At 49.5% G+C, this 25,620-nt stretch overlaps 1 protein-coding gene across 1 annotated transcript in view; it reads right to left on the bottom strand.

Moving 5' to 3' along the window:
• FHAD1 (forkhead associated phosphopeptide binding domain 1) overlaps positions 1-25,620 on the bottom strand; it is a 115,821-nt gene that overhangs the window by 61,618 nt on the left and 28,583 nt on the right. Inside the window, 6 exon segments of the mRNA XM_034672074.1 lie at positions 702-789; positions 1,483-1,642; positions 5,162-5,285; positions 9,362-9,580; positions 12,829-12,941; positions 22,337-22,604. Of these exon segments, the coding sequence (XP_034527965.1) occupies positions 702-789; positions 1,483-1,642; positions 5,162-5,285; positions 9,362-9,580; positions 12,829-12,941; positions 22,337-22,604 (972 nt within the window).

The raw sequence follows: 25,620 nt of genomic DNA, 5'->3' as shown, positions 1-25,620 counted from the left end.
AAAGGAAAGGAAAGGAAAGGAAAGGAAAGGAAAGGAAAGGAAAAGGAAAGGAAAGGAAAGGAAAGGGAGAGAAAGAAACAACCGTGTCCAAAACAGACTGCTTTATTACATTGTGTACGTCCAGAAAAATATTATGTAGCTTTTAGGACCCATGGTAAGAGCTTTCGTTTATTAACATGGGAAAATAGTAAGTATTTAAAATTTTAAAAAATGTGCATAGTATAAATTTTAAAATATTTATCTATTATGTATAGAAGATTGGAAGACTATACATTAAAATATTAATGTGGATTTCTAGGGTAGCATTTTCTTTCTTATCTCTCTAGTTTTGCTTCTCAATATTATCTACTTCTATTTTCCTAAAATTCACATGCATGACAAAGGGAATTAGGAAAAGAAAAGACAGGCATCCTGTCAAATGCTCCCCAGAGCTGTCCCCTGGGGGCAGGACGCCTATGTGCCAATGGATGGCACAGGCTAGCCAGGAGAAATACGTCATTCCAAGGTCAATGAGAAAGGGGAAATGGGGGGAGAAAGAATCGAAATGTACTTCAGGACGTAGACCAGTCAAAATGGGGCTGTTTTTCCATATTTCTTGTACTTAGCATCAGCTCTGCAACCCGCCCCCCTCCCCAACACGCACGCACACTCTCTCTCTCACACACACACACACACACACACACGCGCGTGCGCGCACTCACGCGCCCCACATAGAGCAGTGACCCCACGCGGCTAGGAAGTCCATCTGCCTGGGAGAAATGAACGTACGGGCGGGGCTCTGCCAGGCAGCTGAGGAGGGGCGGAGCAGCACAACTGAAATCAGCCTCTCGCTTCTCAGAAAAATCATTTTGTTATCCCCATTTCACAGATGTGGAAACGGAGGCCAAATAAGTTACGAGAAAAGAAAGCTCTGGGATTGGATCCTGGTCTGTCTGACCCCAAAGCACATACCCTGCCTTTTCTCAGTTCCAAACCGAGTATCGTACTAAGTACTCAAGGTTTCTTCTTGTGCCTTTTCTTCAGAGCTTGGAGCTCTCTTACCCCGCCCCCAGACATCCCTGCGGACAGAGCTACCGGATCAGGCAGCCACCAGCAATCTCTGAGCTGCCGCCCGAGATGACAGGTATTGGGTTTTACCGCGACTCATTGAAACAGCGCACACATCCTGAGCCATCTGCCTTCACGGGATCAGGATTCTGAAGTCAGGATTGAAGGCGTCACTCGCAGAGTCAAAGTTACATTTAAAAAGCTCTCTTCCTTGCAGGGAACCTAGCCCCGGCCTTCAGTCTCTCCAGCAGGGCCTTTGGTGTTTTGGGCTGCCCAGCGGCTGTCCTCCCTGTGGACACCAGCCCTTGGGCACCAGCCCTGGGACAGCAGCGTCATCTTGCAGTGGTGGGAGAGATGGGAGTGGCGTTTAAAACCAGGGCCCAGGGTATGTGACATGAGTCATGGGACTCTGCTCTGCTTTTCGGGGACAGCTACAAGGATGATGATGGTGACCCAGCACTCACTCTGGAGCTGAGGGCTTCAAGCTGGTGATCCTTTTCTTTGTTCTCACTTTTTAGTTGGTTCACCTCCTGTTTGAGTTGCTGAATTTCCTCATCCCTGGTTAAGACTTCTTTTTGCAATGATGACACCATCCCTGTAAAAAAAAAAAAAAGTATATATATATTTTTATTATATTTTTATTATATTTGAAATATATATATATATATTTGCTGGGGAACAAAGGCCCAGCAGAGGGAAGGACTGGGAATTTTTCACCAGAGGCCAAAAAAAGTCTTGTGGCAGAAGGAGGGTGTGAGCAGGGTGGCTGGATTCACACTCACCTGAGTTTGGAACCCGTTTCTACTACTGTGGTGTTCATGGACAAGTTATTTTCCCTATAAGTATCTTTCACTGTGTCTCCCGCATGGAGTTATTATAAGGGCTAAAGACATAAAGAACATAGGAGAGTGGCTGACCCATAGCATTCATTACAGGGTACCCATTATTTTTCATGGTAGCCGGCTTCTAAAATGGCCCCAGTGGTCCCGGCCTCCAGGGATTCACACCCTGACATAGCCTGCTCCCTCCATGAGCAGGGCTGACTCATGTAACCAGTGTGATACTGTGGAAAAGATGGACTGTGGCTTCCTAGGTGGGTCATGAAAGACACTGTGGCTTTCCCTTTGCTCTCTGTTGGATCACTCACTCAGGGGGGATGCCAACTGCCATGCTGTGAGGACACTCCAGCCGCCAGGGCAGAGGCCCACACTGCGGGGAATGGAGGCTTCCAGCTCACAGCCCACACAGCAGATCCTTCAGCCCCTGCTGGGGCTTTAGATGAGGTGACAGTTTCCCCAGGCAATGTGTGGACTGCCCATCATGGGAGACCCTGAGAACAAGTCACTCCCACATTCCTGAGCTCCAGAAGCTGGCTGAGATGATAAACAGTGGTGGTTTTACCCAGAACTTCTGGGACAACCGGTTATGTAGCAGGAGATAACTAAGGCATTACTGCATTCTCACATTGAGGACGGGTGGGAAGAAGGGTGCAGAAACGCTGTGTGATTGAATTATCTCACATGGTTCTTTTCTTGGAAGAACATTATGCCCAATTTTATTGGTAGCTGTCAATCAAAAAAGTATGTGAAATAAAGGACCATGTGATCCAGAATTCCATTTAAAGAGCAAGCTCTGTCACAGGACATGGCTAAGTTACTTTGACACAGGTTGATCCCTTTGGGACTGGCCTTCCAGCTTTGTGAGGTGGGACCGGAGACACCTTTAGTCGAGAGGTAATTGGGCCTCATGACCGAGCCAACACCTTTTTGACTCTCTACCAGATGCCCAGTGTATCATGAGGGCCCTCCGTTCAGGAGGCTGGGAAAGTGAACCATTCGTGGTCTGTGTGAGCTCTGAGATGGTTCCCTCTGCTCCTGTTGGGTTTTCTTTCCCTGCCCACATACGCGTGCTGCCCAACACTCAGCTGAAGACTGGTGGGGGACCCTCTAAAGATCACCCCGGTGCTCTCTCTCGGTGCAGCCTCTTGTCTCTTGCATGCTGCCCAGTGTCCTGTAGCTGTGTTGGCCTCTCCAATGCCATCCCCTCAATGCGGGGGGCCCACGGGGCTCTGCCTGGGGTCTCCTTCCCGTGCTGTGGTCTGGGACCCCTCTGCGGGCGGTAAGCTGGGGCAATCACAGGGCTCATCTGGTTTGTTTCCTTTCTCCCCCAATCACAATCATGTGAAAATCACTGTTGCAGATGTATTTTTTCTTTTTTTTGGTTGTTTCAGGAAGGAGAGCAAATCCAGTCCCTGTCATTCCATCTGCCCTGTACGTTTATCCCCGCCTCTCTCATTGCGGAAGCAGGCGTCGTGATGGCCTCTGTCAGCCTGGTCCCTGAGTGGCTGCGATGAGCCAAGCCCCTGCAAACCCATGATGGACACCAGGTAGAGGCAAGACGTGAGCCCGTCTGCTGTAAGCACTGAGCCTCAGGGCCCATTACTGCAGCGAAACCCAGCCCTGTGCATCTCGAGCTTGAACGTGCAAACGAAACCCTGGCGATCTGACGTGAGTTCAGGCGATCTGGGCTGGGCCTGAAACTCTGTGGTTCTCACGAGGACCCACGGAAGGCTGATGCTACTGGTCTGGGGACCACACCTGGAGTGCGTCCAGCCCACCCCAAGTGTTACGCTAACCCAGGCCTTCCAATCCCTGAGTAGAGAAGGTGGTATTTGAGACAGGCCTGAAGCACAGATGAGATCGGATAGGCAGGTGTGGGTGAGGAAGGGCCCAGGGTGTTAGGTTCTGGGTGCCCGGAGCTGCCCCCAGCCCGCAGGAAGGGCTCAGCAAATATCTGAGGACATTGCCAATTAGGGAAGAGCATGAACAGGCCTGGCAGGTGGTGGGGGTAGGGGTGGAAAGTTGCAGAGTGAGGCAGAGGAAAAGCCAGTGGTCCTGTCCTGGTGCACGGCACCTGGATTCATAAACAGATGGGGGTTCACCTGTGGCTCAGCGCTATGCTCAGCTCTCACAGCTACGGACGCGTTTCCTGCTGTGTCACTGGTACTTGGAGAGCAATATGCCCCAAGAGACTCACTGCCTGCTCCCCTTACCTGCTTCACTCCCTCTCCTCTTTCTCTGTTACTGGCCCCGTCCTTCTCAGGCATGTAAGTTCTCCCTAAAAACCCCAGTGGCTCCCCATCACCCTCAGAATACCTCAGAATAAAACCCAAACTCCTCCCTGTGACCTACCCTCTGCTTCCCTCTCTGACCCTGCCAGCCCCCCACTCCCATATTCACCCCACTCCAGCCACACACGCCTCCAGCTCCTCCCATGTGGCCAGCGAGTCCCAGCCTCAGGCCCTTTGCACTCGTGATCGCTCTTCCTGGAACACTGTTCCCTGTGGCTTCCTGACTGCTCTTCCCTTCACCTATACAGAGACCTGTCCTTGCCCACCCACTAAGCTGTTCTCCCCTCACTTTCGTCCCTGAAGCACTTCGCTCCCACACAGCCCAGTTTTCTCTGAAATGGGCTTGTTTATTTACCTGTTTACATCTGGTGTCTGTCACCCACTTGCACACTTGAGCCCTAGGTGTACAGGGACACTGTGCTCAGGGCTTTCTCTCCCCAGCACCTAGAGTAGGGCCTGACACCTAGCAGGTGCTCCATAAACACGTGGACTGAATGAAGGGACCCAGGGTAAGAAACAGCTGGTCCCCTGACGGTGTGTTGGCCCCACCCCAAGGCCTGTAGTACGCACCACCCCTGCTGGCCAGCTAGGAAATGTTTTCACCCGGGCCCAAGTGCACCGGGGCCCTAATGCGGTGACCCCGCTCCGTCCACATTCTCGCTTGCACTGAAGGCAAGCTGGCTTCTGGAACTGCCCAAGCCACATGGTGCCCTGTGTTGGCCCTGGTGAGCCTGGCACTTGCTGGACATCACTAAGTGATAACCTTCATTCAAATAGTTATCAGGCCCTGCCCTAGGAACTGGATGGCAAACACGCTCTCTTGAGGGCAGACTCCAACTCACAGACACAGGCCGCTCAGAAGATCTCTGAGGCTGCACCCCAGATCAGTGAGCAGCAGTGTGGTGGTGGATTGGTGATGTCTGCTGTGGCCCGGGAAGTAGGGGGAGGGAGGCGGCTCTCAGGCCCATGTCAGAGAGAGCTCACCTGAGGTGATGGCGTTGTCCCTCCTCAAGTTCTCGCCCTCGTTCTTCAGGGATGTGATTTCTGAGTTCCTCTCAGACAGGCTCTGGCACAGCACCTGGCTGTAGCCTTTCTGCAGGGCACTGATCTGTGGGAGGAGGCAACACACAGTCAGAGGGCGCTGGCCTAGGTGTACAGGTCTCCACGGTCGGATGACAGATTTGGACTGATCTTTGGTGGGGTGTTGGGGAAACCGAGCTTTTTAGTTTTAACTAGTAGAAGGGACAGGAGAGGGCCTGTTCCTTCAGTGACCACCACGTCATACCTAATCAAAACCTTATCTTTGTGCCCACAAAGGGGCTCAGGTGCAGCTGCCTGGGGACAGCTGATCCCTAACGTGCCTTCCTACCACCTTTGGACTCTTGGCCAGAAAGAGACCAGCTGCTGCTTCCGGATCATCCAGCACCGATGGGACGCAGAGCAAAGCTCATGAGAGGGAAGCAGGTTATAAAATTAACTTCCTGGAATGAGGACAACAGTGGCTTATATGTCATAGAACACTCCAGAGCCCACAAAGCCCTTTCCCAGATGCTACTTCCAGAGCCCCTCACAGCCTCGCAGGATGCCAAGGTTCCTATTTATGCTCCCATGTCGCAAGCGAGCAAACTGAGTCTCAGGGCAGTAAGGATCACACGACTGGCAGGGGTGGAGTTACGATTCAGCTAGCCTCCAGGTGCCTGGTTCCAGCTCTTTCCACCCTGCCGGGGGGGCTCTAAGCACAGGGATACGGGCCACAGGCTGTAAAGCACAGTGTGGACTTGGGAGCCCGACTGTGGCCTTCAGATGCCGTTGCTGCCACTTACAGGCTGATGAACACAGGGAGGACACTGGATTCTATCTCACTGTTTCATTCTGTAAGTGGGGTGACGGTTGTCCCAATGGCATAGTATGGTGAGAAGTATTTTAATAAGTTCGTGTATGTACAAGAGCTCCGATCGTGCCTGGCACAGGGCATACAGGTGGGAGCTGCGACTGTCCTCTGACCTCACTCCCCAGGTGTGTGTTAGCAGCAGCTCCTGCAGTCAACCCTCATCCTGCTGGACGCGGGCAGGTGGGGCGTGCGCCCAGGTAATGCGGGTGAGGGCGCGGAGGCCTTTGCCGGAAGATGGCGCTCACGGTCCTTGTTCTTGGTTTCCGTCCCTGAAAACCTTGTCATTTGTACTCTGGGAGAATTAACAGAAGGATCAAAGTTCCACAAGTTCCCTGGCTCATTTCATGCACCTTCATTGTTCAGATTTTATGACAGCTGGGACAGGTACACTTACTTTTCCCCTGGGATATCTGAGACATTGGGAAGGGGCCACCTGCTAGAATGTGGTGGGACACAGAGGACTTTCCCCCACCCTCCCCAAGGCTATACATTTTCATGTTTGTGGTTTCAGGTGAAACTGTGAGTGAAAATGTTTCTTTCACCTCTTACTGTTCTTGTGGGGGACACGCAACTTTCTCAAAAAAGGTACTTGGGATACTTTTAAAGAGTGTTTCTAGCTCTTCTCAGCTTCGTGCTTTTGTAAAGGCACGGTGCAAAGAGATCGTTTCCAGAAGGGATGGGAAGACAGGCCCACCTGCCCCAAGACGCCATTGTTTCTGCTTCTGACAGACAGAAGATAATTCAATCTAGGCATCAGGGTTTTAGGATTTCAGGTTACGAGAAACTCCAAACAGTCTTCAAGCCTCTTTGTTTCCTTCCCTACCCAAATAAGCATCCATATTGTCTCTAATGGGCATGCATCCCAAGAAGTTGGATGTCTGCTATCCTGTGTAATTAGATGGGCACCGAATCCTAAGAAAGCTGATAGTGTTAGGAGGACTGATTCACGAAAATAATTCGGCTGCTAATTAGCACAGGCGTTCAAGAGCACGCAGAGGCAAGCCCGTTCCAGGGACACTGTAGCAGATGGAAGACCTCTGAGAGCCCGCCATGATGCACACACTTTCAGGGGGACCCGAAGACTATAAAGTAATCAGAACAATAGATCAACCTGCCATGCGGCTCATACTTCTGGCTGAACGTCCTGCAGGTGGTGGAATATTTAAGAAACTACAATATGAGCGGATGGAACTTGATTTGGGTTCACACTGACTGCAGCCTCCAGTCTGGATATGCCTTGTTACAAAATATTCTCTTCCAGTTATGAGTGAAGATCAAGGAGGGGAGGGGAGGCGACAGTATGGCAAATTGGTGTAATTATTTCTAGATACTTTCTTTGTGAACATTTTCCCCCCAGATATCACTAGCCACTTTCAACAAGACTCAAATTGTGGCCTACAGGCGCTTAAAGATATGTGAGGCTTACATGTTATATGTCAAATATATTTGACGAAAAATGATTATGTGGGAATTATTCACCCTTGTCCGCATACCTGGACAAGACACACCCTGGAATTCAGGAAAGCTCTGAGATGGGATATGGGAGAATAAACGAAAGAGCTATTACTCTGTCCAACAGCAAAACTGGGTTCAGATCAAGAACAAGATGCCCATCAAGGAGTCAGCTTCCTGTCCAGGTAGCTGTCAAGTCGTAATTTCTTTTTTTTTTTTAAGATTTTATTTATTTATTCGACAGAGATAGAGACAGCCAGCGAGAGAGGGAACACAAGCAGGGGGAGTGGGAGAGGAAGAAGCAGGCTCATAGCAGAGGAGCCTGATGTGGGGCTCGATCCCATAACGCCGGGATCATGCCCTGAGCCGAAGGCAGACGCTTAACCGCTGTGCCACCCAGGCGCCCCCAAGTCGTAATTTCTGTAGGATTTACTACTTTCATTGTTTTTTTCCAAAACACATCTGATGAAGAGTCATTTGTTCCTTTGAATAGGAGAGCATATATTTGTTTACCTATTAATTCTGTCTCCCTCATTGGAATATAACTGAGGGAAGGCAAAGACCATCCCTGCCTCATTCTCTGCTGAATTCCCAGAGCCCAGGAGAGGGCATGGCACAAGATGGGCCCCCAACAAATCTTACTTGAATGAATGAATGAACAAATGAACAGACACGGTCCTATCAGCATTCTAGAAGGTAGCTGGGCCCACTGTTTGCTCTCACAGAGCTTACAGTCTCCTAGTACAATCTTCTAGGTTTACCACGCACAACCTAAGTCCTTTCCTGGGCGCCATTTCTTGGATCGAGGCCACGCACCTTGAATTGGTTAGAGGAGGGGAAAGGCGGCGAACATGGAAGCAGAGAACAGAGGCCCCAAGTGTGAGCACAGGTTTAGGCAACATTATGCACTGAGGCCACAATTCATCAGTGGCCAATTTGTTGTTGTTGCTTTTTTTTTTTTTTTTTAAAGATTTTATTTATTTATTTGACAGAGATAGAGACAGACAGCGAGAGAGGGAACAAGCAGGGGGAGTGGGAGAGGAAGAAGCAGGCTCATAGCGGAGGAGCCTGATGTGGGGCTCGATCCCATAACGCCGGGATCACGCCCTGAGCCGAAGGCAGACGCTTAACCGCTGTGCCACCCAGGCGCCCCTGTTGTTGCTTTTTAAACAACTTTGTTGACATACCATTTTTGTACAAGACCAACAGCCAATTTTAAAGTAGTTGAAGACATTTTTTTTTGGCTCTAGCTAGTCTCAAGGATAATGCAGAAATTCTGCATGGAGAGTTTTTGTTTGATGGAGTTGCCTACAAGGGAGCCAGCAACTGCCTTCGGGGTTGGGTTTGGAAGACAAGGGATTCCTTCTCCCTCTCTCCAGCTGACTGCCCGCAGCTCTTTCTGGCTGGGGCTGGGGTGTGAGAGACAGTCACTGAAGCGATGGAATTGCATAGAGACAGGAGGCAGGCTGAAAGCATAGGGTCTGCAAGGAGACAGACCTGTGTTCAACTTGTACTGCCCCCTCTAACTTGCTGTGCGAACAGAACAAGTTCCCGGGCGTCTCCGAGCCTGCCTCAGTCTCCTCATCTGTAGAATGGTACATGTCAGAGGGCCGTGCGGTTTAAATGAGCCAATGCATCCACAGCGCCTGCCCAAAGTGCCTGCCGTGCCCCCGATTCCTGGCATGGGTGCCCATACCCACCGTGCACTGCGCCTGCGCCGACCGCCCCTCTTCTATCTATCTGGGTGGCTCCCCTCGGTGCTCTCCTGGTTCCACCCGGGAGCCATCACCCCGTGTCGTGACTCTAAGGCCTCCACCAGCTTGCGTCCGAGTCCTACCTACCTGGTTTTTCAAGCTCTGGATCTCTCTCTGTCCGGCATCGATGTCTTCATCCAGAACCTGGAACTTACTCTGTCTGGACGAGGTGGACTCCGACAGCCTCTGACTCAGGCTGGCCACTTCATTCTGCAAGTTCACTATCACGGCGTCTTTGTATTTAGACTCAAGTTCAAAATCCGAGAGACGGCTGATTTCTTTCCCCAGCAGCAGAATGATTTCATCCTGGGTGGAGGCCAGATGGGGAGTTTACCAGGTGTGGGTCTGGGGCGCAAGGCTGAGCCCACTTCTAAAAATGTACGGAAAACGAGGTGTAATTCTTTTGGGAGGGTGAGGACAGGTGGGGAGGGGAAAAAGCAGACTTTCAAGGTTATCTCCACTGCTTGGAAAACCTCGCAGAGCCAAGAGTTTGGTGAAAATGATATACTTGTAGAGAGACTCTGTAATAGATGTTTACAGCTCACAGGCACTGAAAATTTCCTTTCCTGTAAAATTATACTTTCACGTTGAGAACCACCACCCCACAAGGGAACTTTTGTTGCTAAGGAGTTTATTTATAATATTTTTGTTTAGAATATTCAGCCTAGCGCAGTGGGGACCCAAGAAAGGTAGTTAGGAAAACGACATTCTATTTGACCACATCCTGTGTATGATGAGGACTATTTTTTAACTTAAAAAATTTAATACATTCTGAAATATTTCTTTTCCCTTTCCTCCCTTCTGGTACTTCCTGCCTCCTTGCATGATTTGCATAAAAATTTACTCCAGGTCTGTAAAATAAGTGAGACAGGAGTGGTGATTTATTTGTGTGGGCTCGTGGCTACTTTGGGTCGGGAAAAAGAAAATCGCTAGCCAACTTTACCCACAGGTATAATTAACCCAGTTTCCTTCTCTCCAAAAGAAGGAGCTCTGCAGCCAAAGAATCTGTTAGGCTTCTCCCCAAAAAGAAAAAAAAAATCCCCCAAACTTCTCACCAGAAATCATCAATAAAATGCCAAAAAAACAAAAAACAAAAAACGGGAACACAAGTCCCCAGATGTATCTGCAAATGCAGCTACAGAATTTCTGCTTTTAAAGTAGTCCCTGCTCTTCCAGCACTTTCCCACTGGTTGGAAGGAGGTAAACGAGTAATTTGCGGGCCTACTCGTTTCCTGGGGAGCTGCCCAATGAGCCTCCCGACCTTCCAGCTGCCCGACCCAAGGACGGGCAGGGTTTCCGCCACGAGGAAGCTTCTCTGGCATTGCCAATTGCTGCCAAGGGTCTTTCTTTGAATCCCTGCCAATGCTTGTGGGGAAGTTTCCAGGGAGAGCATCAAACAGATTCCATACTCCTGGGCAGCCGAGCCTCTTTCACCCAATTATGGTCGGCCAGGTGCTTATTAACGATTTACGCAATAAACATGTATCGAGCTGCTCCTACCCGCCAGGCCCTGTGCTGGGCTCTTGAGTATAAAGAAACCTGTAAGGTGTGGGGTACAGATGCCTCTTCCGTGAGAACCCCAACCTCTTCCTTGAGAGAGTGCGCCCCCTTCCGCGTGGTCTTGGTAGGACTGTCAATCATGTGCCCTACTCCTTCCTGTCCCGCCCCCGTGTGCACGTGACCCAAGCTGGTCAATCAGGGTTTTCTCGGAGATCTCGCGCATCCAGCACAGAGGGAAAGGATCATGCCTCCTTTTGGATCACAGACTTTAAATTTATGGGCTTGTGTGCCTGAGTTTGTCTTTTCCAACACATGAAGCCGGTGTGGCTATAGAAAGCCAAACTCTGAGGGAAACGGAGGGAAGAAATCCGTAGTAGGGGATGTTCTGATGCTCTTGCTTAAGCTCCTGTATCTAGCCATGCCTGAAGCTAGTGGGCTTTTTAAACTTTCAAGATGAGCCAATACATGCTTTTTTTTTTTTCCCCCTTAAGCTAATTTGTTTATTGGCACCTGCATTTGAAGGAGTCCTGGAAAGTCAGGGCATAAATGGCTTATAAGTAGAAAAAAAAAATTATAAGTGCAGTTGCATTCTATTTCCAGTTTAACACTGGGGTGGATTGAAAAATGACCACAAATGCTTTGCAGCTTCTGCCATCAAGCAGTAGAATTGGCTTGCCCATTCCCTAAGTTCTGCCAGTCCTGTGTCTTGCGTTGACCAATAGAATGTGGTAGAGTGATGTGCGGCAATCTCCAGGCAAGTTCCTAAAAGGCCATATGGCGTTGTTCTGGCTCTCCGGGAAGCCTGGGGCCACAGTGCTGTGAAGCAGCCCCAGACGATAAACCACGTGCAGAGAGAGGCCCATCACTCCAGGCATGCTGGCCCCAGACCTGGGAATGAGGCCATCCGAGACCACTGGCTGGGCCACGCCACCGGCTGACTACAGTTGCATAAGCGAAGCCAGTGGACACCAGCAGAAGAACATTCTAGGACAACCTGTAGATTCTGGGAAGTAATAAATTGCTGTGTTTTTTTGTTTGTTTGCTTTTGTTTTTGAGTAGGCTTCATACCCCACATGGGGCTTGAACTCATGACTCTGAGATCAAGAGTCGTATCTCTACTGACTGAGCCAGCCAGGCGCCCAATAAATTGCCGTTTTAAGCCACTGTGCCTTGGGGTGGCTTGTGCACAGCAAGAGAGAACTGGTAACAGCGCTGGGCCTGGCTTCTTGCCCTCTGCAATACTTCTCCAAGGTCTGGTCCTGGGACACCAGTCACCTAAAGCCGCAGACCCCCATACCTGGCCTGGACCCCGAGTGGTTCTGCTCCTCACAAACTTGGACGATTGCTGCTGGCTCAGGCCCTGGTTTTTCAGGAAAGTAAGATATCGCAGGACTGCTTCTTTTAGGATAATTTCAGGTCGTGTCTATGTAGGGAGAAATCAACCTGGACCCTTCCCAGCATGGCTTGAACTCACCTGCTCTGGCTTCCATTCCCATTTCATTCTGAACCTCTCTGGTTCTTTAACAAACCTCTGTCTTCGCTCAGTCCTTGACTTCATTGCTCACTTCTTCCTGCCAGGAAACGTGTTCTTCCCCACCACTGTGACCGCCACTCATGGCTGACCACACGGTTACTGGGTGGGAGTCAGGAGTACCGGCTTGGCAAGTTAACCAGCCCTAGCTTTGAATCCCAGCTCTGCCCCTCACACTGTGCAAACTTGGGCCAGTTACTGAACCTCTCTGAGCTTCAGCTCCCTCATCGGTAAAGTGAGGGTGATAAAGTTTATTTTGAAGACAGTGAAGATTAATGAGTTAATTGAATGTCAAGGGCACAGGACACAGCCCAGCACACAGGGGTGCTCAATACTTTGTGCTTGTAGAGGTTATTCGCGATAAAATGAGCAGTTACCAAACTTTTGGTTGAATGCCCCCGGAGTAAAAGGTAGTTTCTTGGAAGTAGTAAAAAAGGCACTTCTAGAGCACAGAGAACAAGAGGCAATCCCTCCACAGTCCCTCCTGCTGCTGTAGCTTTGTCCTTCCCCCGAGACCCCTCACCTTATCCTGGTGGGCTGGGTGGTCCTGGTCCACGTAAATGTCCCTGGAAGGTCCTGCTCCGGAAATTCCTTCGACCACTGACTGTTCCGACAGTTCCACAGCATTGGTCCACACTAACACACAAGATAACAGAGAGCACACAGGACATTGTGAGTGCCCCTGAGGTCTAGAAGGATCTTTTTAGACCATCTTCATAATTATTTTCCTGCTGTTATTAAAAATGGCAAAGCGGTGTCTACATTCATTGCAAAACGATGAAGAAGGCATTTCAGAAGTATCAGAAAGGGAAGGAACTGCCTTCTCCCTCTTCTCCAGGGTTAGCTGTGCTGATGTGCTTTGGTGTGTCCCTGTCTAGGCTTTTTCCTATTCCCTGTAAGAGCTGGTGACCTTGGGCAGGTCGTTTACTCTCTAAACCTTAGTTATATAACTTACATGTTACAGTCTGTTATAAAGGGCACTTTGAGGATTAAATGAATTAGTGGTGTTGAGCAGGGGTTGGCAAACCACCACGGCGCTAGGGACAAATCTGGCCTCCCAGCTGTTTTTGTAAATAAAGTTTTATTGAAACACAGCCACAGTCATTCATTTGCATATTGTCTATGGCTGCTTCCCAGCTACAAAGGCAGGGTTGAGTAGCTGTGACAGCACAGAGCCCACAGAGCCTAAAATATTTACAGAAAAAGCTTCTCTTTACAGAAGTGTCCCACACCTGAGCACTATATAAACATTAAGCACTAAATGTTAGCGATTTTTTATTGCAATTATACCTTTAAAAAAATAGATTTCTATTGCAGAGATTTTTTCCCCAGCTTGATTCTTGCTTTTTCACTTGACAATATATCAAAAACATCTTCCCATGTCAGTATTTTTGGCTATGCTATGTTTTTTTTTATAACTAGAAGTTTGTACCTTTTAATCCCCTTCATTATTTATACTGTTCTCTTTTTTTAAGATTTTATTTTTTTTTTAAAGATTTTAGTTATTTTTTTGAGAGAGAGAGAGAGAGAGAGCATGAACTGGGGAGGGGGAGGGGGGAGAGGGAGGCAGAGGGAGAGGGAGAAGCAGACTCCCTGATGAGCAGGGAGCCTGATGTGGGGCTCGATCCCAGGACCCTAGGATCATGACCTGAGCCAAAGACAGATGCTTAACCAACTGAGCCACCCAGGCGCCCCAAGATTTTATTTTTAAGTAATCTTTGCATCCAGCGTGAGGCTCAAACCCATGACCCTGAGATCAAGAGTTGCACGCTCCACTGACTGAGCCAGCCAGGCTCCCCTATACTGTATTTTTTTTTTTAAGATTTTATTTATTTATTTGACAGAGAGAGAGCGAGCCAGTAAGAGAGGGAACACAGGCAGGGGGAGTGGGAGAGGAAGAAGCAGGCTCCCAGCAGAGGAGCCTGATGTGGAGCTCGATCCCAGGACTCTGGGATCACGCCCTGAGCCGAAGGCAGATGTCCAACAACTGAGCCAGCCAGGCATCCCTATACTGTATTTTTTTTAATGGTAGTGTTGCAGTACATTGTACAAATATGCCAAGCATATTGAACTCAGATCCATTTGATAGACATTTAGGATTTCCTGATTTTTTTTTTTTTTTTTTTTGCTTATTCCCCCCCAATATCACAAAGGTCGTTCATGACTTTTGGGAATCCTGGCATTGTTACGTTTGGAGGCCCCACTCTGTAACACATCAAACATACCATGATTCACTCACATTAACACTGAATACATTTTTTGGGGGGGCTGTGTACAAACTTTTGAAAAGATTTCTATATTTCTGCTTTTGAGATCATTTGGCTCTAAGCGGCATGTTTTAAATTTCCAACTGACAGATTTCTGGGCAATCGTTGCACATTCTTGTCTTCTTGTGAAGTGAGAAATTGAACCAATTGTTTTCAAAGGCTATGAAACATTAATGAATGTTAACATTAACAATTGATGAAGTACACACCGTCACATTTGTGGACATTTTCTCATTTATTCCCTTTGATTCCACATTTTTTATTTATGCATTTCAGAGCCAATGATTTTCTCCCCCAGGTCTCGACCATGTTTGTGGACTCCACAAGCATGAGTGGACACAGTCAAAGGCCCATGGCACCTGGCAAATGCGTGGCCTTGCATGTTGGATGAGTGGACGTGGCCACAGTGTTTCCTGGGCACATGGAAGGAAAGGGGCCCGGGCTCCCAAGCACCCTCCCTGTGTCTGCACCAGGACAGGCTGGGATACACCTCCTTGTGTAGCTGGACCTTGGGTCACATCCCCTCCCTGGCTAACACCTGCCATCACTTCCCTCTTTCTACAGGGTCTCAGGCCACGTTCCTCTGGGAATGTACTCTTCAGCCACACTGCTCGATGTCTCGCACTCGTCCCACCCACCGCCCACCCTTGCCACTCACTGTCTCCCTTCCACCTGGAATGCTGTTCCCTCCCCTCTGCACTTTGTGAAGGTCACTTGCCTTTCGGTGCTTGGCTTGAGTGTCACCCCCTCGGGGACACCTTCCTGATCCCCCAACTAAGTCGGGGCCTTATAGTTACGAGCCCATGGGGTCCTGGACATCTCTGCTGCAGGTGCTGTCATGGTTACCATTTTAGAGATGTTCTTCTGTGAACCTTTTGTTAATGTCAGTCTCCTGAACTGAGCGGTGAGTTCTGTGAGGTTGGGGACCATGTCTCAAGTTTGTGCCCCTTAAAATGAATTGACTAATCCCATCTGACAGATGTGTAAACGGACACAAAGAGAGAAAACCTCTGCCCAAGCTCACAGAGCTGGAAAGAGGCCAAGCTTCAGTACGAACCCCCACCTGTCTCCATTCTGTGATGTGCTCATGGCCAGGGAGAGGGGCTCAGGAGCAATGTCGAAGAACAAAAAAGCTCAGGGCCTGGCCTACTCATAACCAATAACTCCTGAAAGGCTTGCTGGCCACCAGTGCCTTCCATATGTAAATGCCGGGGCTCACAAAATCCCGTGAGGCAGGTGCTGTTACAGCCACGCTAAGAAGCCCAGGTGCAGAGAGACCGAGGCCACGCAAATGGTAAGGGGCAGTCAGGTCGGACCCATTCGGTCTGGCTCCAGAACCAGCGCACACACTCGCAGGCGGGAGGTCCTCCCCAGTGGTACACGTGTGAATGAGGCAGTGAGTGAGGCATTTAGGAGCTGGTTCATGGTGACAAACCCATCAACAAGGAGCAGTGTTGCATGGACCGTGCCCCGTGGAGTGTCTCCCTTCCTGTTGATTGCCAAGGACTGAATTTGGGATTCACTTGATGGAGTTTTAGCAGCTGCCTGATGAAACCGGTAACGTGACCAATTGGCCTGGCTTTCCAGGTACTGGGGGCTTCCTGGGATAGAGGACTTCAGTTCCAAGGCCAGCAAAGACCCAGGCAAACTGGGACCAGTGGGTCTCCCTAGAAATAGCTGAGGAAAGAAAGGTCCCTACTTACCCACCCGATTGGTTTCCTGTCTCCGTGGCGGCGGCTGACAATGCTGTGGACAGAAAGGGCTTAGGGAAGAGGGCCTGCTGGGTGTGAGGGCCTCACAGCTCAGACAGCAGGTATGCTCACACCACCCCTAAGCATGGGCCTTCCATGTTTTGTCAGTATTCTGTGTGTGGGGAGCAGGCCCTGGGCCCACAGCCCAAAGCACCAAGATGGCGACTCCCTCTCTCCGTGGAATACTCTTCCTGCTTCCTCCCCAGGAATTCTGGAAGCTGGCTGCCCGTAAGGGGGAGGGGGAGGGGCAAGGGCGGCAGGACAGAGTAAGGGACAACAGAAGGGCTTCCTGGAGAATGTCACTGAGCAGCTCTGTCTGATAGGAAATGGGGTGCCTGGGTGGCTCAGTCGTTAAGCGTCTGCCTTTGGCTCAGGGCGTGACCCCAGCATTCTGGGATCGAGCCCCACATCAGGCTCCTCTGCTGGGAGCCTGCTTCTTCCTCTCCCACTCCCCTTGCTTGTGTTCCCTCTCACGCTGGCTGTCTCTATCTCTGTCAAATAAATAAATAAAATCTTTAAAAAAAAAAAAAAGAAAACTAATGAGAGCTACCTAAGAGAATTTAAACTTCTCTAGTACTAGTCACATTAAAAAGGTAAAAAGATGAAACTGATTTTGAAATGTATTTTATCTAACCCAGTACGTTAAAACATTATCCATTCAACACGCAAACAAGACCAAAAAAATGGAGGTATTTTACATTTGTTTTCTTTTGGGCACCAAGTCTTTGAAATCCGGGTTCCTTTTACACTTACAGCGCCTCTCGATTTGGAAGTTGCATTTTCTTTTTTTGTTGTTGTTTAAAGATTTTATTTATTTATTTGACAGAGATAGAGACAGCCAGGGAAAGAGGGAACACAAGCAGGGGGAGTGGGAGAGGAAGAAGCAGGCTCTCAGCGGAGGAGCCTGATGTGGGGCTCAATCCCAGAGTCCCGGGATCACGCCCTGAGCCAAAGGCAGCCGCCCAACGACTGCACCACCCAGGAAGTTGCATTTTCAACAGGAAGACTTGATCTGTATTTGGGCTTACCAAAACTTGCAGTTGAAGAAGCAGATTTGCATCCTCAACACGTTCCAGGCATACATTAAACCTTCCAATAACTGAATCAGGTATCAGTTTTGAAATTTAAATTAATGCAAATTAAACATTTCGGTTCCTCTGTCCCCTTAGCTTCCTTAGCTCAGTCCACATGTGGCTGGTGGCTACCGCATCAAAAAGCACAGGCCTGGAACATTTCTCCTTTTGTTCTCCTTCTTTACTTGATATCTCCTTTCCTGCCAACATCTATAACTGGATTTTTTTTTTTAAAGGAATACGGGAGAAGTGAGATTTTTAAAAAAAAAACAATAATTCTATGGTGCGGGCTTTGATGAAAACATCCAGCTGAATTCTGTGGCATGTTAGTGACTGTCCCAAGGCCTGTGGCTTATTTTTTCAATATTCAGCAGAGGCTGTTTGATGCTATGTCTGTACGATTTGTTTACCTTTCGACCTAGGGGTGGTCAGTTGCTCTCATCAGGAGTCCCCATGCCTGGGGCGGCCAGGCAGCATTACATTGGACAGGCCACAGTCCAGAGGCAGCTGTGACACCTGAGGCTTTCCTAATTAGCAAACTGAAGGCCAGAGATAGGTTTTTATTGGTAAAATTGGTGGCCCCTGACCTTGTACACTCTATGTTAGAAATGGGTTCCCAGTGGTCACATGAAAGAAGGTACTGCCTGTAGGTCAGTTGAAGTACTGGGGAGCCCCTCCTTTGTGCTCTCCAGGAGGGACCTGTGTCCAGTGTTGGTTTAGATCTCTGCCATCTGAGGCCATCTCTGGGAGTAACTCCAGACGCCCCAGTGACCTTGTCCTGGCTGCCCTGAGTGAGCCTTTTCTACCAGGTGACAGCCAGAGCCCTAACAGGACAGACAGCCTGCACTTGATCAAACCTACAGAGCAGGCTGAATGCTCTTGAAGGCCTGTTTACTGGAAGTCTGCACGGGGGTGGAATTCATCTGAGGCTTGCTTTCCTTATACCCAGGCAGGCAGGTGCTGGAGCAGTTTCCCCCACCCGCCCCAGACGCCTTTACTGACGCCTGTTACCTTTCAAAGAGAACCCAAGGGCCATGTATGACCAAACTGGCTTAACTCAGTTCAAGATAAACCCTCTAGCTGCTGGATCATTTGGAGGTCCCAGTGGGGAAAATCCTGAGGGAGGGATGGGATGGCTGGGGCAGGGGGATGGCGGAAGTGGGGGACAGAGGTGCTTTAAGGAGTTTCAAGCTACAACTATATACCAAATGGGAGAGAAGTTGCTTCAATATTTTAACAACTGTCTGGCTCTCCTGTAACTTGTCAGATAATTATCGGTCCTCACTAGGGACAGCGTGTGTGTACCTGCATTGTGGCTTTAGGATTTGGACTGGGTACCTTTCATTGTGTGATGGTCAGCCTCTAAGAGGGCACCAGTGGTTCTTAACTCCTGGTATTCACACCCTCGGATTGTCCTCTCCAACAGTGGATGGACTTTGCAATGGTCCGCTCAGTGGCCATGATGAAATACCATAGACTGGGCAACTTAAGCAATGGAATGATATTCCTTACAGCCTGGAGGCTCGGAGTCCAAGATCAAGATGCCATCAGGGCTGGTTTCCCCTGAGGGGAAAGCTTATAGATGGCTACTTTCTTTCTGTGTCTTCACATGGTATTTCCTCCATGTATAGGTATCCCTAGTCGGTCGGTCTGTCTCTCTTTTTCTTCTTACAAGGATCCCTGTGATGTGGTAGCAGGAAATTTTATAACACATTGCCTGTGGTGATGTGGAAAACAGAGAATGTTCCTAATGAACTGGGGATGGAGCATGCCACCTGCCACCTTCCTGGCACTTACTGTGAGCTGCGGGAGGGGAAGGAGGCCATTGGAGGGACTGTTGAACCACAAGGAGCTGGGAGTTGATTGGGCTTGAAGATTCCCTGCCTCTCCACATGGCACATGCAATGGAAGACATAGGTTCTGGGCAAAGATCAAGTCCAGAGCACTCTCAGGAAAACGTGCCCCAAAGACAAAGCTGCGTGCATGACTGTAATATCCTTTGTCAAGAACACAGAACGATCTGAGCTGGTGTCTCAGGGAACGATTTGGGCAAAGCATAGGGCTTCTAAGAAGTGTTGTCTCTCCCACTCTTGGCAGAAGCCCAGGGCAGAGGAGCTCTCGTGTCAAAGGAATATGTGGGCATGGCTTTTGCCTACTAGGCTGAACCCCAATAAGGAACACTACTGGGATGCCTGGGTGGCTCAGTCGGTTAAACGTCTGCCTTCAGCTCGGGTCATGATCCCAGGGTCCTGGGATCGAGTCCCACATCAGGTTCCTTGCTCAGCAAGAAGGCTGCTTCTCCCTCTGCCTGCCACTCTCCCTGCTTGTGCTCTCTTCCTCTCTCTCTCTCTCTCTCTGACAAATAAATAAAATCTTAAAAAAAAAAAAAAGGAACACTACCAATGTGGACTGAGGGAGGCAGAGACCCACAAAAGAAAAAGAAGCCTATGAACCCCACACGTCTATAGGCAGGTAGCTGACTACAGAACTATGCAGTTGCAAACATGTGACGCCTTTCATGGAAGAGGTAGGAGGACTCAGAGGGCTGATCCAAGGAACCAGAGAGCAGAGGCGAGAGCCACAGAGGGTCATTTCTGGGCAAGAATAGGTCTAAGTCCTAATCAGGGAACTTCCAACATTTTCCTGGCTGGATTTCAGAATTGCTTTGAGCCAAGGACTCCTGTGTGTTTGTTTTTCCCTTTTGAACAGAAGGCGTGTCCACAGCAGTAGGCTCTGTCTGTCCCACCAGTGTACGTTGGGTGTGTGAGGGACAGACGACCTATCTCTTTAGTCCACAGGTCTTCAGATTGCTGGAAATGGTACTTGAGAAGCTGAATTTAAGGAGCTACACCCAGTGAGCCCCGTCTGTACCTGGACTTGATTTAGGTGATGAGATTCTGGGATTTAGGCTGATGCTGGAATAGAGTGAGACTCTGGGGGAACTCAGGAAAGGGTGAGCTGTACAAGTGGGGGGGGGTGTGAATCATTGAGGACCGGAGGGCAGACTGTGGTAGCCAGTCCCTAGGAGAGGGCTGCCAATAATTCTTGCCTCCTGGTATTCAGGTCCATGGGCCGTCTTCTCCCACACTGGATGGAGCTGACTTGTGTAATGACAGAGTGGCTTCTGAGACTTGGTCCTAAGAGATGTTGTCATTTACATCTTGCTCTCTTGGATCACTTGCTCGGGAAGAGCCAACTGCTATTCCATGAGGATTCACCAGCAGCTCTCTGGATAGGTCCATATGGTGAGGACCTGGGGCCTCCTGCCAACAGTCATGTGAGTGTGCCATCTTGGAAACAGACCCCCTAGCCCTGATCAAGCCTTCAGATAACTGCAGTCCTGGCTGACAGCTTACCTGCAACCTTCTGAGTGACCCTGAGTCACAGCCACCCTGCTAAGCTGCTCCCAAACGCCTGACCCACAGAAACTGTATCAGATAATACACGTTTGGGGTTGTGTGTGTGTGTTTGCTTTAGGCCACTAAGTTTTGGGAGAATGTGTCATGCAGCAATTGATAACTTATATACATGGCATGTTAATTGTACATCAAAAAGACCAAGACTGCTGAACTCTGGTCACTGGTATATATACTAACATATGAAGGGGGAAGACTACAGATGTGTGCAATTTATTTTGAAACACATCAAAAAATAAGATGGACTAGTGCATGAGTAGAAGGATGGTGAGACAGATAGGCAAGACAGTATAGCAAAATGTTAATGATGGAATTAGCTGGGAGGTTCTCTGTCACATTCATTTTACTTTGCTGTATGTGTGACAATTTTCATATTTATAAAATGTAGGGGGGAAATGGCTGAGTAATTTCATTTGATGCTAAGAAGTGTTGCACATAAGGGCTCATCTGATGATGATGATGATGAAGAAGATGTTATAACTGCGTTTCATTTGCTCCTCCATTTGTATATTTCACAACAATAACTACTCTTTGAATGGCTGAGGGAGGTGATTAGGAGAATGGTCCTGAGTGACACCAGGAGAGGCTGTGGAGCCACAGAGACACCTGGGGACTCCGAGGGGTCTGGGGCTGGGATGCCGAGGGCAGAGAATGGGATCTTCCACATGACAGGCCTGGAGGAAACCGGAATCATGCCAGGGACTAAGTCAAACCTGTTGGTGAGGCCAAGAGGACAGTGACAGGGAGGAAGTCCCCTCCCCAAATGCCACGAGGCCTTCTAGGGAAGAGGGTGAGCAAAGGAAACTGTGAAGGCTGGTTCCCAAAGTGACCAGGCTGTGAGTGACAGTGACAGTGACTGAGATAACCAGCCTTAAATTTGACTGACAAATGTTAGATTGCACTCAATTGAATATGTCACGTCTGGGAGGTAATTTTCCTCGATAAGCCTCAGCCTCCTCTCACCTGTAAAATGGTAATAAAATATTTAAAAACTTCCTAAGGCTGTTGTGGCCGAGGGGGATTTCAGGTGGCAATATTTCTGCACACGTGAGTCAAAGCTGTAAGTTTACAGTCCTGCTATGCATTCATCTATAAGCACACACACACACTGACACACACCCACACACTCGCCACAGGGGCATGGACGTGTGCCTGTGTGCGGAGCACGAAGTCTGAAGGGATAGGCCCCAAAAAGCCAACAGGGGGTATTGGGTGATGAGGGTGATAAATGATCTTTAACTATTTTCTTACCTTCTGTTTATCCCTGATTTTTTTTTTAAGGAGGTTCCCCCCTGAGCTTTTGCCAACATGGGCCTTGAACCCACCACCCTGAGATCAAGACCTGAGCTGAGATCAAGAGTCGGATGCTCAACGGAATGAACCCCCCAGGCGCCCCTGCCCCCAATTTTCTCATAATTAACTACATTCCACTTTTAGAATTGGAGAAAATAAGCATAAACCAAGCCCCACACTTGCGGCTCTCAGCCCATCCCCAAAGCCACCAGGGGAAGCGCGCGTGAATACCTTGCTTGATGACGGGAGGCCTGTGAGTGTTATCCACCACAAAGGAGAACATCTTCCCACCAGCACTCACAGGCCGGTTGTGGGAGGCAGGTGGGACCATGGTAGGTCTGGGAAACCCCTGGGACCAGCTCCTCTGCACTGGTGTTGGCCGGATGCCCGGGTGGAAGGGCATCTGTGGTGGTGAGGGTGACTGTTTCGACTGTTGTGTGGCTCGAGGTGGCTGTGGTCTTGGCCAAGGTACTGAGCCATTCATCCATGGGAAGGAGACCTACAGGGGCAGACAAGAAGGTCAGAGGAAGTTCCGATCTGCTGGAGCTGGTCTCCACTCTTGTCCCAGCCCTATAATTGCTGCCCTAGGGCTCAACTTATAAGTCTCTTCCCCCAGGAAGCCCTCCCAGTCTCTCCCCAAGTTTGGGATGGTGGTCCCCACCATGGGTCACGTTGCACGCTATTGCACCACCATTAATTGGGGGCAGCCTTCATGCCAGGCATCCTGCCAGGAGGTTCACGTGCATTGCCCTATTTAATACACCCAACGCTCTGTCATGAGACTGGGGCTGAGCAAGACCTCGTGACTTTCCAAGATCGCAGATTTGCAGGTGAGCCTCTGAGCTGGTAGAATGTCACCTCTAAGAGAAGAGGGCTTTTTGTCTACCTTGCTCACCCCTTATCCTCAGCACCTAGAATGAGTGCCTGGCACACACAGAGCAGGCCCTCGAATACTGGGTGAAAGAATGAATGAACAAATCACTGAGATTCACACCCAGCTTTCTAGGACCCCCCCAGCCCACTTTCTTTCCATCCACACTGCCCATCTCTTGGGCACTTCTATGCCATCTGTCCTCTGAAGCCGAGCTCTGGCATGGCATGGATCCCCAATGTCTCGTTAACCTTTGATCCTCAACGTCTATCACACCTGATTCTCGGGAGATGCTCCGTAAATATCTACCAAGGGAATGTTTCAGCATCTGACCTGTGGAAGATGTCTGCAGCTACTGTCATTGGGAAGCACACCCAACTCCATCTAACCGCGGACAAGCACACGCTGAGAGGGGCTGACACCTGGCTTGTGCCTGGGTTTCATGCCTCAGTGGTGGGTTCTCCCTGTGCCTAGTGGTTAAACAATGACATGGGGCGGGCTATCATTCATTGCTCTTTCCTTATCCGTTCCTCACAATAGCCCTGTAGGTCTCCTGATTCCTACTGCACAAACTGAGACTTGGTGAGGCTAAGGAATTTACCGGGGCTCAGGTAGTGATGGGGAGGGAACTGGGATCGAGGTCTGATGACTCCTGTCTCTGTCTCTCTCTCAACCCTAACTCCCTTCTCCTGGCAGAAAAAACACACTAAATTCAAATGTTTGTCACCTATGTAGGGCCACACATCTATTCCCCCCAGCTCACATTTATCCTGTAGACTGGAGAGAATATGAGCTCAGAAGCACACAGAGAGAAACAGACACTTCCAAAATATGAGCCCCAGCGTACAGAGCTTCACTTGGATTTTATTCAAGAGGAAGGTTCTCCGCTCACTCAGGCTCCTGAACCAAGCTTTTAACTCCAGTCTTTCCCCAGCAAGTCAAGGATCCTGTGAGTTCCCTATGAAGACTCTCTCTTGGAGTCGGTGAGAACAGCATTCAGGGAAATCAAGCTCCAAGCTGCAACTGCCTGGAGACATCTGGCCCAGCATTCCTAAGGCTACTGGCCCACTTTACATCTGCTTAGGGAACGCACTTGGCAGGGTACCGGGACTCTGTTACCTCCTGTGCAGTTTCTAATTTCTCTCTGCTGTCAACACCTTAGTCTCTCCATCTGTGCCTTCCTCCTGTCTTCACTCTCCGTGGCTGAGATGTCCTGCCCTGCACTGACTTCTCCATCCATCCTGTCCCTTCCCTTCCCCGGCTCTTGCCTCAGTCATTCCTACAACCTTTTCCCTTTAGTTTAATAAATATTTATTGAACGAATGGGCTAAAGGTGACAAAGGGTTAATTCTTACGTGGTTGACCCCCAGCCTGCTGAAAAACAAATCTAGTGGTTACTGGTAGCGGCGGAGGAACGCTCCTTCGTGCTGGGGTCCTCAGGTAACCTGCTCACCCCTAAACTGCAAGGGTGCCGGCAGGAGTGAACACGGCGGGGGTCTCCTGGGCTCCGCGTCACCGGTGCTCAGGCCAGAACCCACTCAGGTCTCTTGGAGACTCTGTGGGGGAATCTCCTGCCCAATCGCTGAGCTCCTTGTTTTGGGTGGGGCTACATACTCAGCCAATCACATCCCCCAGCCAACTTGATTGGTTCAGTTGTGGGGCATGTGACCCAATCAGAGCCAAGGAGACCCAGGGAGCTGAGGTTGGACGCCAGGATCTGGAAAGACCTCCTAGACCGGAGAATGTAGTCTTCCCCATGAGGGAGTGGGGCCCAGGCACGGAGAGATGGAAGCTGTTGGTATTTTAATCTGGTAAATCACACATAACATAAAATTTGCCATCTTAACCATTTTTAAGTGCGGGGTCCAGGAGTGTTGACACTCACGTTGCTGGGAGACAGATCCTCAGAAAGTTTCCATCTTGCAAAACTGAAACTCTGTCCCCATTAAACACCACCACCCCCTCTCCCCAGCCCCTGGCACCCACCATTCCACTTTCTGTCTCTATGAATTTGACTCTCTAGGTACGTCAGGTAAATGGAATCACACAGCATTTGTCTTTTGGCGACTGGCTCATTTATTTCACTGAGCAGCGGGTTCTCAAAGTTCATCCACGTTGTACCAGGTGTCAGTATTCCCTTCCTTTTTGTATACATCACACATTCTGCTTATCCATTCAGTGTCAAGGGGCACTTGGGTTGTTTCCACTCTGGCTATTGTGACCACGCTGCTGTGAACATGGACGTGCACATGGGGAAGCTGGCTGTGAGCCCTGGCTTGGGTGGAGCCCTGAGCCGCTCAGCCCCGGGAGGCCAGCTAGAGCAGCACAGAGCCCTAACAGTAGGGTCTCTAACCGGGGAGGGGCCAGAGACACGTAAAGGCAGCAAAGACTCCAATTGGCTTTTTTGGGTTCAAAAATCAAACTCTAAAGCTTTTTGTTTTCTTTCTCAAGCTTGTTGACTGTGATGGCTTTAGTTGGAAGGTCAGAGTTGATTTTGTCTGGTTTGCCTGCTTGCTCTATAATAAGCCAGGTCAAGGTTTTCTCAGAAATTGCTGCCGGTAGCTACAAGGAAACAGGCAGGGGTAAAGCAAACACAAGAAAAAGACTCACATTAAAACCTGGTGCTGGGCTGTGCTCACATTAG

This window comes from Ailuropoda melanoleuca, chromosome 11 (assembly GCF_002007445.2).
Source record: "Ailuropoda melanoleuca isolate Jingjing chromosome 11, ASM200744v2, whole genome shotgun sequence".
In the NCBI taxonomy this organism is placed as follows: Eukaryota; Metazoa; Chordata; class Mammalia; order Carnivora; family Ursidae; genus Ailuropoda; species Ailuropoda melanoleuca.
Note: the sequence above shows the minus strand (reverse complement) of the source record. Positions and strands in the feature narration are given on the sequence as shown.